The 14,472-nt window shown below is 43.1% G+C and overlaps 2 protein-coding genes across 15 annotated transcripts in view; both read left to right on the top strand.

The window, feature by feature from the left end:
* The window catches only part of GPBP1L1 (GC-rich promoter binding protein 1 like 1), a 59,675-nt gene extending 49,004 nt beyond the window's left edge, over nt 1-10,671 (top strand). For both annotated transcript variants that reach the window (XM_054489973.1, XM_054489965.2), the window contains exons 8-12: nt 3,942-4,082; nt 4,532-4,690; nt 7,566-7,690; nt 8,496-8,598; nt 9,746-10,671. In XM_054489973.1, coding sequence (XP_054345948.1) covers nt 3,942-4,082; nt 4,532-4,690; nt 7,566-7,690; nt 8,496-8,598; nt 9,746-9,898 — 681 coding nt within the window. In that variant the 3' untranslated portion in view covers nt 9,899-10,671. The remainder of the gene's footprint in view (nt 1-3,941; nt 4,083-4,531; nt 4,691-7,565; nt 7,691-8,495; nt 8,599-9,745) is intronic.
* Nucleotides 10,672-11,275: 604 nt separating this feature from the next.
* CCDC17 (coiled-coil domain containing 17) overlaps nt 11,276-14,472 on the top strand; it is a 33,476-nt gene continuing 30,279 nt past the window's right edge. For 3 of the 13 annotated variants that reach the window (XM_063665207.1, XM_063665213.1, XM_063665212.1), the window contains exon 1: nt 11,280-14,413. In XM_063665207.1, the coding sequence (XP_063521277.1) occupies nt 14,015-14,413 (399 nt within the window). In that variant the 5' untranslated portion in view covers nt 11,280-14,014. Of the gene's footprint in view, nt 14,414-14,472 lie in introns of all 13 variants that reach the window. The other 10 variants (XR_008502906.2, XM_063665196.1, XM_063665201.1 and 7 more) reach the window with 6 other exon arrangements.

Here is a 14,472-nt window from a genome sequence, read left to right on the forward strand (position 1 = left end):
AGTCTGTTGGAAGAAGCCACTGGAAGCAACTTGGACTGTACTTGGAAGAGAAGAGATCATTAAAGGACCATGGGCCAAGAAGAAATATGTGGGAGTAAAACTAACTGACAAGTACAATTATCTTTGAAAAGGGTTTAGGATACTTAGGGTTTATTTTCCTCTGATGTAGAAGGGAAAGAATGTGAATTCAAGTGAAGAGAGCAACTATTACAAAGAAACAGCCGAGCATGGAAGTTAACTGCCGGGCTATGGAATAGACAGATTCCACCTTACACCTTCTTCATCTTACAACCTTGAGCAAGTTTCTTCACTTCCCAGTCTCAGTTTCTTCTTCTATAAAATAGACATAACAATACCCCCTTTTTTTTGTGAGGAGTAAATGAGAAAATTTTATGAAATACCTAAAACTGGCATATAATAAGTGCCAATAAATGGTAGCTATTGTTACCAACCTGCCAGCACACCTTATGTTTGTCCCATTTCTTGCGAGTTTATAAAGACTTTCTTAAGTGTTACTTTAAGATGTCTGCAAGCATTCTGCAGGACTACAGAAAATATAAAAATGAGTAAGAAAATGTCATTGTGTCCTCAAGGGTCTCATAAAAGGTAAAAAAATTTTCACAAGGATAAAAATTATGATACAAAACTTAAGATCACTTTAGCCCTGTTGTGAGTCAGGGGTAGAATGAAGATTGGAAAACTAATATAAAGGCTGCTCTTGAAGCTTGAAGAGGAATGGTGACAGTTGGCAGAGAAGGGAGGTGGTAATAGCAGATAGTGGGAGGCAAATTAGGCAGCAAAAGAAAACAGAAGACATTCTTCCCTGGGAAATTGGGGTAGATATGGAAGGTCAGGTTTCAGGAAATGTGATTGTGGTTCTGGGTACCTAGGATATGAGATGTTAGAGGGAGGAAGAGGTAAGATAACTAATAAGCAGATGTTGATTTATCCATCCATTCATTTTATCTAAACATTAGCAATAATTATTGAGTATCTGAGTAGTAAACACTGTGTCACTAGAGAGACAAAATAATACTTGGCCTGTAATCCCCAAAGAGTTTACTGTCTAGTGAAGAAACAGTTATTAAAAAAAAAAAAGTGGTATTTCTCTACCTGGGGAGGGTCATCAAAGTCTTTATGGATAACTGGGATTCAAATACATGATAAAGAGAACTGCCATTTGTTGACATCTTACTATGTTGCTTGGTTAGGCCTTTTACACATATTAAAGCATTTACTCTTTTAATCCTGGGATATAGAGAATTACATACTGTGGGGTTACATAGCTAATAAGTGATAGAGTCAGGCTTTTAACCCAGGTCTGACTTCAAAACCAGGGCTCTTTCTACTGTTCCAGAATGCCTCCTGTCTTGAAGGATGAAGACTAGAAGAGGAAGTTGAGAATTTAGTCTTTTGACTCAAACTTAACTAAGTTGAAATCTTTGTGACACTTTCTAGGGTTGTGATCTTAAGCAAGTTATTAGATTTTGCTTAACTCTTCTTGACAGTAAATTGGAGCAAGTACTTGGAATATAGTTTTTGAAACATCCTAATTACTCAGTAAGTGGACGTTTAAAAACAGTAGTACAGTAGTTCATTAGAAAGCAAGTAGGTAGGGCGTTCTCAGCAGAGGGGACCTGTTGTTACCCAGAAAATGGATGCAGAGTATGGTATGTTTGGAGTAAAGGAACCATATTGGTTCAGTATGGCTGGTATGTGAAAGTGGATGGGGAAGTCAGACTTGATGGAGGCCTGACTAAAAAGAATAGGAGAGAAGTTAAAGTAGGTAGAGATGCAATTTTACATATTGTCTACACAATTTTAACATTTTAAACTGAAACAGTTATAAGTAATTGCTTTTTGTAATGAAGTTCACCTAGTTCAACAGATTACAGAAGAAGAGTACTGAGTCTGGAATGCTAGTATACCTACATCCATTGAAAAGAAGGGAATTCAAGAGGTAAAGAGAGAACTGAGAGAGTGAAGCATCAGGAAATCAAGAAGGGACAGGTTCAGAAAATATTCATAATGAGCAATATCGCATTTCTCAAAGAAGACAGGTGTTTTAGAGCTGGCCTTTGTAATATAAGGATGAAAGTTTTGGTTATTTATGAAAGAGTTTTACTAAAATTGGGGATAGAGGTGAGTATTGCAGGGAACTAAGCAGTAAGCAGTTAATCAGCGAGTGAAAGATACTGTATACTGACTTACTCAGAAGTTTGGCAATAAGAAGGTGATATATAAGATTGAGGGAAAATAAGTCTGGCCTTTTTCTCCTGATTTCAATAAGGTGGGTTAGCATATTTGATAAACCCAAAAGGAAAGAGAACAAATAAATGCTAGAAAGGGAGGAGGAAGTTCCTTTGAATTTGAGGGGCAAACAGCAGAGGAGATGGGAGAAAGTTTGAGCCCAGTGATTTTAGAATTTTTAGTCCAGTAGAAGAAGATTTTGAAGTGGAGCAAGCTAGGGTTGATTCGGAATTTAGAGGAAAAGGAGAGAACATTTAAAAACAACAATAACAAAAAACTGGTTATACAATTCACTTTAATGGACTTTTACATATATAATCATCTAATAAAAACAGATGTAGGGCATAATGATTTTTCCAGGGGGTAGTCTAGCTATCCTATAGGGTTTAAGTTACTGAAAATTAAGTTGAAATAAAATTGGCAGAGACGTAGATATTCTGTTTTATGTAACAGAGTAAATCTTTTGTACTACTGTGGCAGAAACCCAAGTGTTTCTGTGCTCTGAAGTGACAGTGTTTTAAAGACAGGACATCTGGTAACCCTACAACTCAGGGGAAGCCACAAATCATCTTTGAGAGTTAACCTGACACAAGCAACCATCTTTAGATTTTTATCAATGCAAGAAAAAAATTAATCTTCATTCTGGTTGGGTCATCGTTTCTCTTACCTGCTTGCTTGTTCTTTGTGGAGGCATTTTGGGATAGTGGAAAGGTGGTTTCATTTACTAGCTGAATAACCTTGAACAAATTGTGGAACTTTCTTATTGTCAGTGTCATTCTCTATTAAAAGTCAGCATAACAATTATTATTCCTGATTGCTTTAAGAATTAAATAAAACAGTCTGACCATCACCTGGTACATGGTAGATGGTAAAGTTAATTCCGTTCCTAAAGCTATTATTGTATCTTCTTTTACTACCCATCAATCAAGAAAGCAACCAGGAAGGGAATCCATTTCACTCAGGCCCCTTTGTCCTGGAGGTCCTCCGTTCTAAGTGTTTAATTCTGGAAAAATAGCCACATATTCCTTGGTCTCCTTGGACAGACAGTGTGGTAACTCAGTATTCCAGCTTTCCATCAAAGTTGGGGTTATGGCCAGAGTGACAGAATGGGCCCAGACCCTGCAGAGTTGAGTAGACGGGCCTCCAGACTAAATAAATCAGGATTGTTCAACCATTTATAATAGCCACACTGGCCTGGAACTAGCCTGTTGCCATCAGAGTTCCTGGAAAGCAGCAATTTTGTGATGCACTTTGTGGGCTATCAGGATTACATCCAAAGTTAACAAACACTACTAAAAAAACGTTTTGGGATTCAATAAATTTGGAAAATGCTGTATAACTCCCTCTCAAATTCTTATGTGCAGTTAAGTGCTTTGAGAAATTGCACAGTGAAGAACCTTGTAGAAATTTTTTCACGCTGGCACCTCCCAAACTCATTGAACTATTGAACTAGAGCCCTCTTTTTGGGAAGTCACTATTAATGTCCGATGGCTCTTCTGTATCCCATCTACCATTTTCCTTGACGTGCCTAACCTCCGAAAGAGGTTGCATACTTCCCAAACATGTTAAGACAGGTAAGCCCTGGAAACTTATGTTCTCATGTAACATTTCACTCTTTGCTTTATGATTTTATAAGCTGAGCTTCTGTTTGTGTGCTTGTTCTGACTGACTTGTTCTTTCATCCTGTGTAGCCTAATGCATGGAAAGCTAATAGGATGGAGCACAAGTCAGGATCCCTTTCCTCTAGCCGGGAGTCTGCTTTTACCAGTCCAATCTCTGTTACCAAACCAGTGGTACTGGCTAGTGGTGCAGCTCTGAGTTCTCCCAAAGAGGTGAGTGAGGATAAAGCAGGACAGTCTTTTCTGAAATTGCCATTTCCCGTTCACTTAGATAACAAGTGTAATATGTATAGCTGTGACACTTTGTTTTGTAGGTATATTTAGCTGAGAATAGTTTCTTTATTGATGTTTTCTGTTAGCATCCAAAAGTGGGCAGTGGCTAAATGGGGTAGATGCTCTGTGGTGGACCAAGGTCATCCTATGTTAGACTGGCATTCTGCTGATGTCTGTAGAAAGATCAAAGAGGTGCCATGTAAGCCAGCTGCTCTTAACTGTATAAACCCTGCAAAACTAAAGTTTGAACTGCTTAAATAAAAGGATTGTTTGGTTTAAGACAGAGTGATAAATAGGCTACCAGATTCTTGAAGTCAGCCCTTAGTAGAAGAGAACCCCAGTTCTTGCTCTTTGCTGTCAGGAGCAACCTATTTGTGGTATTTGCCCAGAGTCCCTCCAGCACCACCCCTCCAATTGAGATCAGCTCCTCTCGTCTGACCAAGTTGACCCGCCGAACCACCGACAGGAAGAGTGAGTTCCTGAAAACTCTGAAGGATGACCGGAATGGAGACTTCTCAGAGAACAGAGACTGTGACAAGCTGGAAGATGTAAGAGCATCTGCCTTTTCTGGGGTAGCCTAGGAATTTTCCTTTGATACATATGTGATTTCTTCTTCTTAAAGGATAAAGATGTGGCAAGATTTTTAAATGTACAGAGATACTATCTGTAGATGTAACTGCCTTCTAGACCACATAGTAAAGTGAGTTTAATCCTTTTTTCAGCAAAAATTTTAAATTCGGGTTTATTTTAGTAATCACTCACCTATTGAAGTACATCTTGGTTGCTTCCAAGTGTTGGCAACTATGAATAAAACTGCAGTAAACATCCATGTGCAGGTTTTTGTGTTGGCATAAGTTCAGCTCCTTTGGGTAAATACCAAGGAGTGCAGTTGCTGGATCATATGGTAAGAGCATGTTTGGTTTGTCAGGAAACCACCAAACTGTCTTCCAAAGTGGTTGTGCCATTTTGCATTCCCACCAGCAATAAATGAGAATTCCTGTTGTTACACATCCTCACCAGTATTCGATATTATCAGTGTTCTGGATTTTGGCCCTCCTGATAGGTGTGTAGTTTTAATTTGCACTTCCATGATGACATATGATGTGGAGCATTCATCTATATATCTTCTTTGTTGATGTGTTTGTTCAGGTCCCTTACCCATTTTTTAATGAGGTTATCTGTTTTCTTATTGCTAAGTTTTAAGAGTTCTTAGAGTTCTTTGTATATCTTAGTTAATAGTCCTTTTATTAGATGTGTCTTTGACTACGGTTTCTCCAAGTCTGTGATTTGACTCTTCATTCTTTCTTATTTATTTATTTTGAGACAGAGTCTCGCTCTTATCACCCAGACTGGAGTGCAGTGGCACGATCTAGGCTCACTGCAACCTCCGCCTCCCGGGTTCAAGCGATTCTCCTGCCTCAGCTTCCCGAGTAGCTGGGATTACAGGCACCCGTCACCACGCCCAGCTAATTTTTGTATTCTTAGTAGAGATGGAGTTTCGTCATGTTGGTCAGGCTGGTCTTGAACTCCTGGCCTCAAGTGTTCTGCCCGTCTCAGCCTCCCAGAGTGCTAGGATTAAAGGCATAAGCCACCACATGTGGCCATATTCATTTATTTATTTATTTATTTGTATTATTTTATTTTTTGAGATGGAGTTTTACTCTGTTGCCCAGGCTGGAGTGCAATGGAGCAATCTCGGCTTAATGCAACCACCACCTTACAGGTTCAAGCAGTTCTCCTGCCTCAGCCTCCCAAGTAGCTGGGATTACAGGCATGTGCCACCATATGACACAAGTTACTTAGCTTCTTAGCTCTGGCCAGAGGACCAGGAAACTACAGTGCAGAACAGGAAGCAGAGGAAGGCGAACCTGCTTCCTTAAAGACGAAGAGCTCAGACCATAACTCTGGAACATAGCCTTGTGGTTCTGATAAGGAATTAGAGCTGTGAGGATGAAAGAGTATACTATTTTCTGGAATTTTTTTTGTATGTAGTAGAGATGAGGTTTCACCATGTTGGTCAGGCTGGTCTTGGATTCCAGACCTCAGGTGATCCACCCACCTCCACCTCCCAAAATGCTGGGATTACAGGCGTGAACTGCCATGCCCAGCCAGCCATATTTGTTTTTGAGACAGTGTCTCACTCTGTTGCCCAGGCTGAATGCAGTGGCATTAATGATCACAGCTCACTGCAGCCTCGATCTCCCCTCCTCAAGCTATCCCCCAGCCTCAGCTCCCCGAGTAGCTGAGACTATAGGCTTGTGCCACCATGCCTGGCTAATATTTTATTTGTTACAGAGATAGCTTCTTGCTATGTTGCTCAGGCTGGTGTTAAACTCCTGGACTCAAGCAGGCCTCCCACCTTTGGCCTCCGAAAGTGCTAGGATTACAGGTGTGAGCAACTGCACTGTCTTTTAATTCTCTTGACAGAGTGTTTTGCAAAGCAAAAATTTTTTTTATTTTAATGAAATCCAGCCTAATTAATTGTAGGCCAGGCACGGTGGCTCAAACCTATAATCCCAACACTTTGGTTGGCTGAGGTGGGCGGATCACCTGAAGTCAGGAGTTCGAGACCAGCCTGGCCAACCTGGCGAAACCCCGTTCCTACTAAAAACAGAAAAATTAGCTGGGCATGGTAGCATGTACCTGTAGTCACAGCTACATGCCAGGCTGAGGCATGAGAATGACTTGAACATGGAGGCGGGGGTTGCAGTGAGCCGAGATCGCGCCACTGCACTCCAGCCTGAGCAACAGAGTGAGACTTGATCTCCACAAATAAGTAAGTAAATAAATAAATAAATGTCATACCCAAGGTCATCTAAGTTTTCTTGTATATTATCCTTATAGGAGTTTTATAGTTTTGTGTTTTACATTTAGGTCTGTGACCCATTTTGAGTTTATTTTTGTGACGGCTATAAGGTCTTTGTTTAGATTGATTTTTTTTTTTTTTAATGTGGCTGTCCAATTGTTCCCTCATCATTTGTTGAAAAGACTATCTTTTCTCCATTGTATTTCCTTTGTCAAAGATCAGTTGTCTATTTGTGGGCTATTCTGTCCCATTGGACTATTTGTGTCATCTTCTGCCAGCACCACACTTTTCCCCCCACACCTCTTATGAGCATTGTTACCATACTGTTTTAATTACTCTAGCTTTTGTGGTAAGTCTTGATGTCAGGTAATATCAATACTCTGGTTTTATTCTTCAGTATTGTGTTGGCTGTTCTGGATCTTTGCCTTTTCATTAAAACTTTAGAATCAGTTTGTTGATACAGCAGGTCCTCATTTGTAAATGGGGAAAAAATCTATGGGCTGAGGCTGTCTTTTGAAAAACACTTTCCTGGGTTGTGAGTCCTTGATTTCATAGGTTGCTTATATTACTACAAAGGAACCTTAAACCAAGTGTGTCCTTCCTTTTCCTTATTGCAGTTGGAGGACAACAGCACACCTGAACCAAAGGAAAATGGGGAGGAAGGCTGTCATCAAAATGGTCTTGCCCTCCCTGTAGTGGAAGAAGGGGAAGTTCTCTCACACTCTCTAGAAGCAGAGCACAGGTAAGTGAGGAGGACATCACAGGGCATGCAGTGTCTGACCTTTAAGGACCTTGAACATACTGGAGAAGATATCTCAGATAGAGTCCCACATGCAGAGAGAAGTGACCCAATCATAACTTGTTCTCTGTGTATGCCCCAGGTTGGCCTGTTGCTCATCAAGCATTTTCTCTCAAACTCAGCCATCTTTTCCACAGTCTACTTTCCAATACTTTAATATTTTTAACTTCAGGCCGGGCGCAGTGGCTCATGCCTGTAATCCCAGCACTTTGGGAGGCCGAGGTGGGTGGATCACTTGAGGTCAAGAGTTCGAGACCAGCCTGGCCAGCATGGTGAAACCCTGTCTCTACTAAAAATACAAAAAGTAGCTGGGCATGGTAGTGTGCGCCTGTAATCCCAGCTACTAGGGAGGCTGGGACAGGAGAATGGCTTGAACCCGGGAGGCGGATGTTGCAGTGAGCTGAGATTTCACCACTGCACTCCAGCCTAGGTGACAGAGTGAGGCTCCGTCCCAAAAAAAAAAAAAAAAAAAAAAACCAGACTGCAAGTGCTCTCTTTCTTCCTTACACTGTCTTGGTTTTGCTTCTACTGTCTCTTCTGTAGCTCTTCCTCTCTCAACTGTGAAGAGCCTCCATTTATTTACAGCACCCAAGTAGCCACAATTAAAGCTTGTCCCACAGAGAGGAAAACAAAATTCCTTGTTTAACATCCATTGCCCCTGGGCAGAAATGTTTTCTGTGAAAAGTGGTGGGCTGTTCACTTAGGCTTAATGATGTCGTATTCTCTTTACCTGTCCTGCGTCCACCAGGTTATTGAAAGCTATGGGTTGGCAGGAATATCCTGAAAACGATGAGAATTGCCTTCCTCTCACAGAGGATGAGCTCAAAGAGTTCCACATGAAGACAGAGCAGGTATGTTGTAAACCTTCTTCCTAGAGACCAGTTAGTAACCAGGAGAATAAGGAGTCAAGACAGTCCTTGCCCTGAGGGAGCCCTAGTTTAATGTGAGAGAAAGATCTGGGGGAAAAAAATTACCTTAGTAGAAATGTAGTGGGGCCCCTAAATCTGCCTGGGAAATAAGGATCCCCAGTGTTAGATACAAAAGCCAAGGGGCAGTGATTAGCAGATTCCAAGAAATAGTACGCTCTTTCATCCTAACAGCTCTAACTCCTTATCAGAACCACAAGGCTGTGTTCCAGAGTTATGGTCTGAGCTCTTGGTCTTTAAGGAAGCAGGTTCACCTTCCTCTGCTTCCTGTTCTGCACTGTAGTTTCCTGGTCCTCTGGCCAGAGCTAAGAAGCTAAATAGCTTGTGTCAGTTTATCCAGCAGTTGCTTGGATTCTTTCTCTGAATAAAACACTGCTAGATCTTAGGGTGAACAAGACAAATGGGGTTTCTATAAAAATCCTTGAACTTCTGGTGGCCTATATTTACAGCACAAAGTACATTGGCCAAGTCCTTAAAAGGAGCACGGCACAAGCTGATGTGAGACCTTGCAACTCAGAACTCTGTTAGAAATAAGGACTTATGGCTGGAATCCCAGCACTTTGGGAGGCCGAGGCAGGCAGATCACGAGGTCAGGAGCTCAAGAGCAGCCTGGCCAATATGGTGAAGCCCCATCTCTACTGAAAATACAAAAATTAACCAGGCATGGTGGTGCACACCTGTAATCCCAGCTACTTGGGAGGCTGAGGCAGAAGAATTGCTTGAACCCAGGAGGCGGAGGATGCAGTGAGCCGAGATTGTGCCATTGCACTCTAGCCTGAGTGACAGAGCGAGACTCCGTCTCAAAAAAATAAATAAATAAAAAGAAATAAGGACCAAGCCCCATCCCAGACATTCTGAATCTGAATCTGCATTTTTGAAAGATGCGTAGATGACTCATAAATTAAAATTTGAAAAGCACTGCTATAAGAGATCTTAGAGGGTCTCTTAGAAGCACCCCCCACCCCACATTCTACCTAGAATTGAATTGAGGTCTGGCCTTTCCCAGGGCTTATGGGTCGGTACAGTCATTGATATTTTTTTCTTTTTTCTTTCTCTCCCATGCTAACCATAGCTGAGAAGAAATGGCTTTGGAAAGAATGGCTTCTTGCAGAGCCGCAGTTCCAGCCTGTTCTCCCCTTGGAGAAGCACTTGCAAAGCAGAGTTTGAGGACTCAGACACCGAAACCAGTAGCAGTGAAACATCAGATGACGATGCCTGGAAGTAGGCATATAAATGCTTACAGTTAAATCTGACCCAGTAAACTCTGTGTGTTTAGGGAGTATACAAAAGAAATCGTTCTTTTCCTTTTCTTATGTTGTTGAGTACTTCATTCACAAGGGAAATAATCATATCCCAAAGAGAGAGCGATTGGCTTGTTTTGCTTTTGTTGTTGTTCTTCCCTGTTATCTGCTTAATAGAGAGAAGTTTGTGTGGTGGGACAGATTTTTTAAACACACTCACACACATAGACACACACATACACACCCAGTATATATGGGGCAATGCACAGGTAGGAGCTGGCAGTGCAGGGAAGAGGAGACACTGGTCTGCAGCAACAGCTTCTACTACCAGCCCTTGGGGCACTCACCCCTGTGATCAAGCAATCATTGTCAATGACAACGTGACTATTGAAGTTATAATTGTATTAAATTAATGCTAATAATTTGGATATTTTATTTTATTTTTGGCTGCTCGGGTAACTTTAGCCCTTAACCAAGCATATGTGGATTTTTGGTTGTTTTTTTGTTTTTGTTTTTTTTTCTTTTTCCTTTTTGGGTACAGCTGTAAAATATTTGGATATAGGAAATGTTGTGTTATTCTTGCAGCCTTGATATTCAGGGTGGATTGTAAAATATAAATTTTTGTGAGATTTCAAAGATTAAGATTATTTTGATAACATTATTTACAGATTTAAAAGATGTGGTTATCACAAGTCTCGAGGGGGAAACTACTGCATAAAATAACTAACTTGGAATAAATATTTTGCATCAGTTTGGATGTCTTGTGTAAGAAGTATATTTTCTTTAAAATTCGATGAGTGGATTCTTTTTTAGGGGAAATATTTTTAGAAGTTGGGGGGAAAAAATGAATTCAGACACAGCTGTTTCTCTTTTTAGCAGATACTTTTTTGATGCAGATAAACCTGTGCAATAAATTACCAGTAATTAAGTCAGAAACTAAGTTTTTTTTTTTTTTCCCTGAAACTGTTTTTTAGTGCCCATGTATTTACCAGTGTACATATTTTAAGGGAAGTCTTTTCTGTTTTCCTACTAAATAAGAACTTGGAGTTGGGGGTTGGGGGAGAGTTGGACGATGCTAGCTGAATGGTTAGTGAAGGAAGCAGGTTTTTTCATTCAACAAATACTTTCTTTTTTTTTTTTTTTTTTTTTTTGAGACGGAGTCTCACTCTGTCACCCAGGCTGGAGTGCAGTGGCGCGATCTCTGCTCACTGCAAGCTCCACCTCCCGGGTTCACGCCATTCTCCTGCCTCAGCCTCCCGAGTAGCTGGGACTACAGGCGCCTGCCACCACGCCCGGCTCATTTTTTCTATTTTTAGTAGAGATGGGGTTTCACCGTGTTAGCCAGGATGGTCTCGATCTCCTGACCTTGTGATCTGCCCGCCTCAGCCTCCCAAAGTTCTGGGATTACAGGCGTGAGCCACTGCACCCGGCCCATTCAACAAATACTTTCTAAGCCCCTGTTGTATGTCCCAGGCATTATGCAAGGCTCTGAGGATGCAAGGAGTGCCCAGCCCAGTAGGGGAGAGAATAGACAGTGATCTAAGAAAAGGACAGGGGTTCAAGACCAGCCTGGGCAACACAGTGACCTGTGTCTACAAAAAAACAAAAACATTAAAATAGTCAGGTCCGGCCAGGCGTGGTGGCTCATGCCTGTAATCCCAGCACTTTGGGAGGCTGAAGCGGGTGGATCACCTGAGGTCAAGAGTTCGAGACCAGCCTGGCTGATGTGGTGAAACCCCATCTCTACTGAAAATACAAAAAATTAGCTGGGCATGGTGGCGGGTGCCCGTAGTCCCAACTACTCGGGAGGCTGAGGCAGGAGATTGGCATGAACCCGGGAGGCAGAGCTTGCAGTGAGCTGAGATGGCACCACTGCACTCCAGCATGGGAGAAAGAGCGAGACTCCATCTCAAAAAATAAAAATAAAATAAAAAATAATTAGCCAGGCATGGCAGCAAGCACCTGTAATCCTAACTATTTAGGAGGCTGAGGCAGGAGAATTGCTTGAGCCCAGGAGGCAGAGGTTGCAGTGAGCCCATACTGCACCATTGCACTCCAGCCTGGGCAACAGAGCAAGACTGTCTCAAAAAAAGGAAACAAAATAGCGAGGTCCACGTGGTAGCACGCACTTGTAGTCCCAGCTTCTTGGGAGGCTAAGGCAGGAGGATTACTTGATTCCAAGACAGTTCAGGGCTACAGTGAGCCATGATGGCACCACTACAATCCAGCCTGGATGACAGAGTGAGACCCTGTCTCTTGGGGGGAAAAAAAAATTGGTAGTAGTATTTCTACCGAATGCCTATCACTGTTGCATCATTGTAAAGTCAACCAGTCAAAAGTCTAACCATTGAAAATCGGGACAGACTTAGTTGTTGAAAAGTAGGTTTCGATTTGGGCTTTGCCATTTACTTGTTTTCTGAGAACATATTTCTAAAAATGTACACTTTATGTCAGTTGGAATTAAGCTGAACTGAGATGACATACTTTGAACACTTTGTAACTTGCTGCTGGTGGGTCATACCTTGGCTTTAGGTACTGAGTAGGGAAATGTCTTAAGTCCGTGTCTTGTTTAGAAAAGGGGATTTCGGCCGGGCGTGGTGGCTCACACCTATAATCTCAGCACTTTGGGAGGCCGAGGCGGGCGAATCGCAAGGTCAGGAGATCGAAACCATCCTGGCTAACACGGTGAAACCCCGTCTCTACTAAAAATACAAAAAATTAGCCAGGCATAAGGCCAGGCGCAGTGGCTCACGCCTGTAATCTCAGCACTTTGGGAGGCCAAGGTGGGCGGATCACGAGGTCAGGAGATCGAGACCATCCTGGCTAACAGAGTGAAACCCCGTCTCTACTAAAAATTCAAAAAAATTAGCCGGGCGCAGTGGCGGGCACCTGTAGTCTCAGCTACTGAGGAGGCTGAGGCAGGAGAATGGCCTGAACCCAGGAGGTGGAGCTTGCAGTGAGCCCAGATAGTGCCACTGCACTCTGGCCTGGGCGAAAGAGCGAGACTCTGTCTCAAAAAAAAAAAAAAAAATTAGCCGGGTGTGGTGGCAGGCACCTGTAGTCCCAGCTACTGGGGAGGCTGAGGCAGGAGAATGGCGTCAACCTGGGAGGCAGAGCTTGCAGTGAGCCGAGATCGCGCCATTGCACTCTAGCCTGGGCAACAGAGCGAGACTGTCTCAAAAAAAAAAAGAAAAAGAAAAGGGTGTTTCTTGGCCGGGCGCGGTGGCTTACGCCTGTAATCCCAGCACTTTGGAGGCCGAGGCAGGCGGATCACGAGGTCAGGAGATCGAGACCATCCTGGCTAACATGGTGAAACCCCGTCTCTACTAAAAAATAGAAAAAATGAGCTGGGCGTGGTGGCGGGCACCTGTAGTCTCAGCTACTCGGGAGGCTGAGGCAGGAGAATGGCGTGAATCCAGGAGGCAGAGCTCATTGCAGTGAGCTAAGATCGTGCCACTGCACTTCAGCCTGGGCGACAGAGCGAGACTCCATCTCAAAAAAAAAAAAAAAAAAGTAAAGAGGGTTTCTTAAGAAATATGCGATCACCTCAGAGCTCCTGCATATATTTTGGGAGTGGGAGTGGAGTGAACAATTTCACCAACAGTTCAGGGCCTTTCTGGCTTCTGGCCAACCTTGGGAGAGAGAAGGGGTTTCTTTCTGGACTTGATTCCCTCATCTGATAGATTCATTCTGTTCGCCCACAGCTTTCATTTCTTGGGCTGTGCTGATTATCTCCGTCTACAGCTGAAAAATGAGGAATCAGGGAATGGGAGTTAGGGAGAGACTGCTATCCCTGGTGCGACATGGTTTCCAGGCAGAGTGCTGGAAAGGTCAGAGTGCCTCCTTTGCCAGGCAGTTCTCTGGATTGGAGAATGGTGCAAACTGTTACATCCACTTGGGAGTACAGCAATGAAAAAGATGACACTTGCCTTTTAGAGGCTATTAAATGACCAATGATGTAGTAAGTGATAAGGGAACAGGTAGTCTAGGAGGCAGCTGTTTTTTCCTCTTTATTAATAGTCAGGGAAACCAAGCTACAGTTAGAGACTTGCCCACGTTCAGACTTCGTAACACTTTTTCAAGCCAGTGGCTCCTCCCAAATGGCCCAGGTTTCCCCACCCATTTTCCTGACCTGCCCAGCCCTGTGGTTGCTGTCCAGGGAGCTAAGGCTCTCCCCAAACAAACTTGAAGATCTCACAGACCTAATAGACCTGGCCTTTCCTCTCTGCCTCTGGCTTTATGTCTCTTTCATCCTCCTCTGCCTTTCCCCTGCCCTTGATCCCTTCTGCAGGTCTTGGCTGGTTTCAGGAAACAGGTCCCATCCCATGGACTCCCACTCTGGGGAGCCAGCGCTCCTGCCCTGTGGGACCTGTGACATGGTTTTCCGCTCCTCAGCTCTGTTGGCCACCCACACTCAGCGCTTCTGCATTGGCCACCCGACCCAAGAGATGACATTTGGAGCACAGGCGTCAGTTGCCACTGAACCCCAGCGGGCCGCGGTAAGGGCCTCCATGGCCATGGGTGGGGATTCAAAGGAGCCAGGACCTTTATGATTCCT

Source organism: Pongo pygmaeus, chromosome 1 (genome assembly GCF_028885625.2).
Source record: "Pongo pygmaeus isolate AG05252 chromosome 1, NHGRI_mPonPyg2-v2.0_pri, whole genome shotgun sequence".
Classification (NCBI taxonomy): Eukaryota; Metazoa; Chordata; class Mammalia; order Primates; family Hominidae; genus Pongo; species Pongo pygmaeus.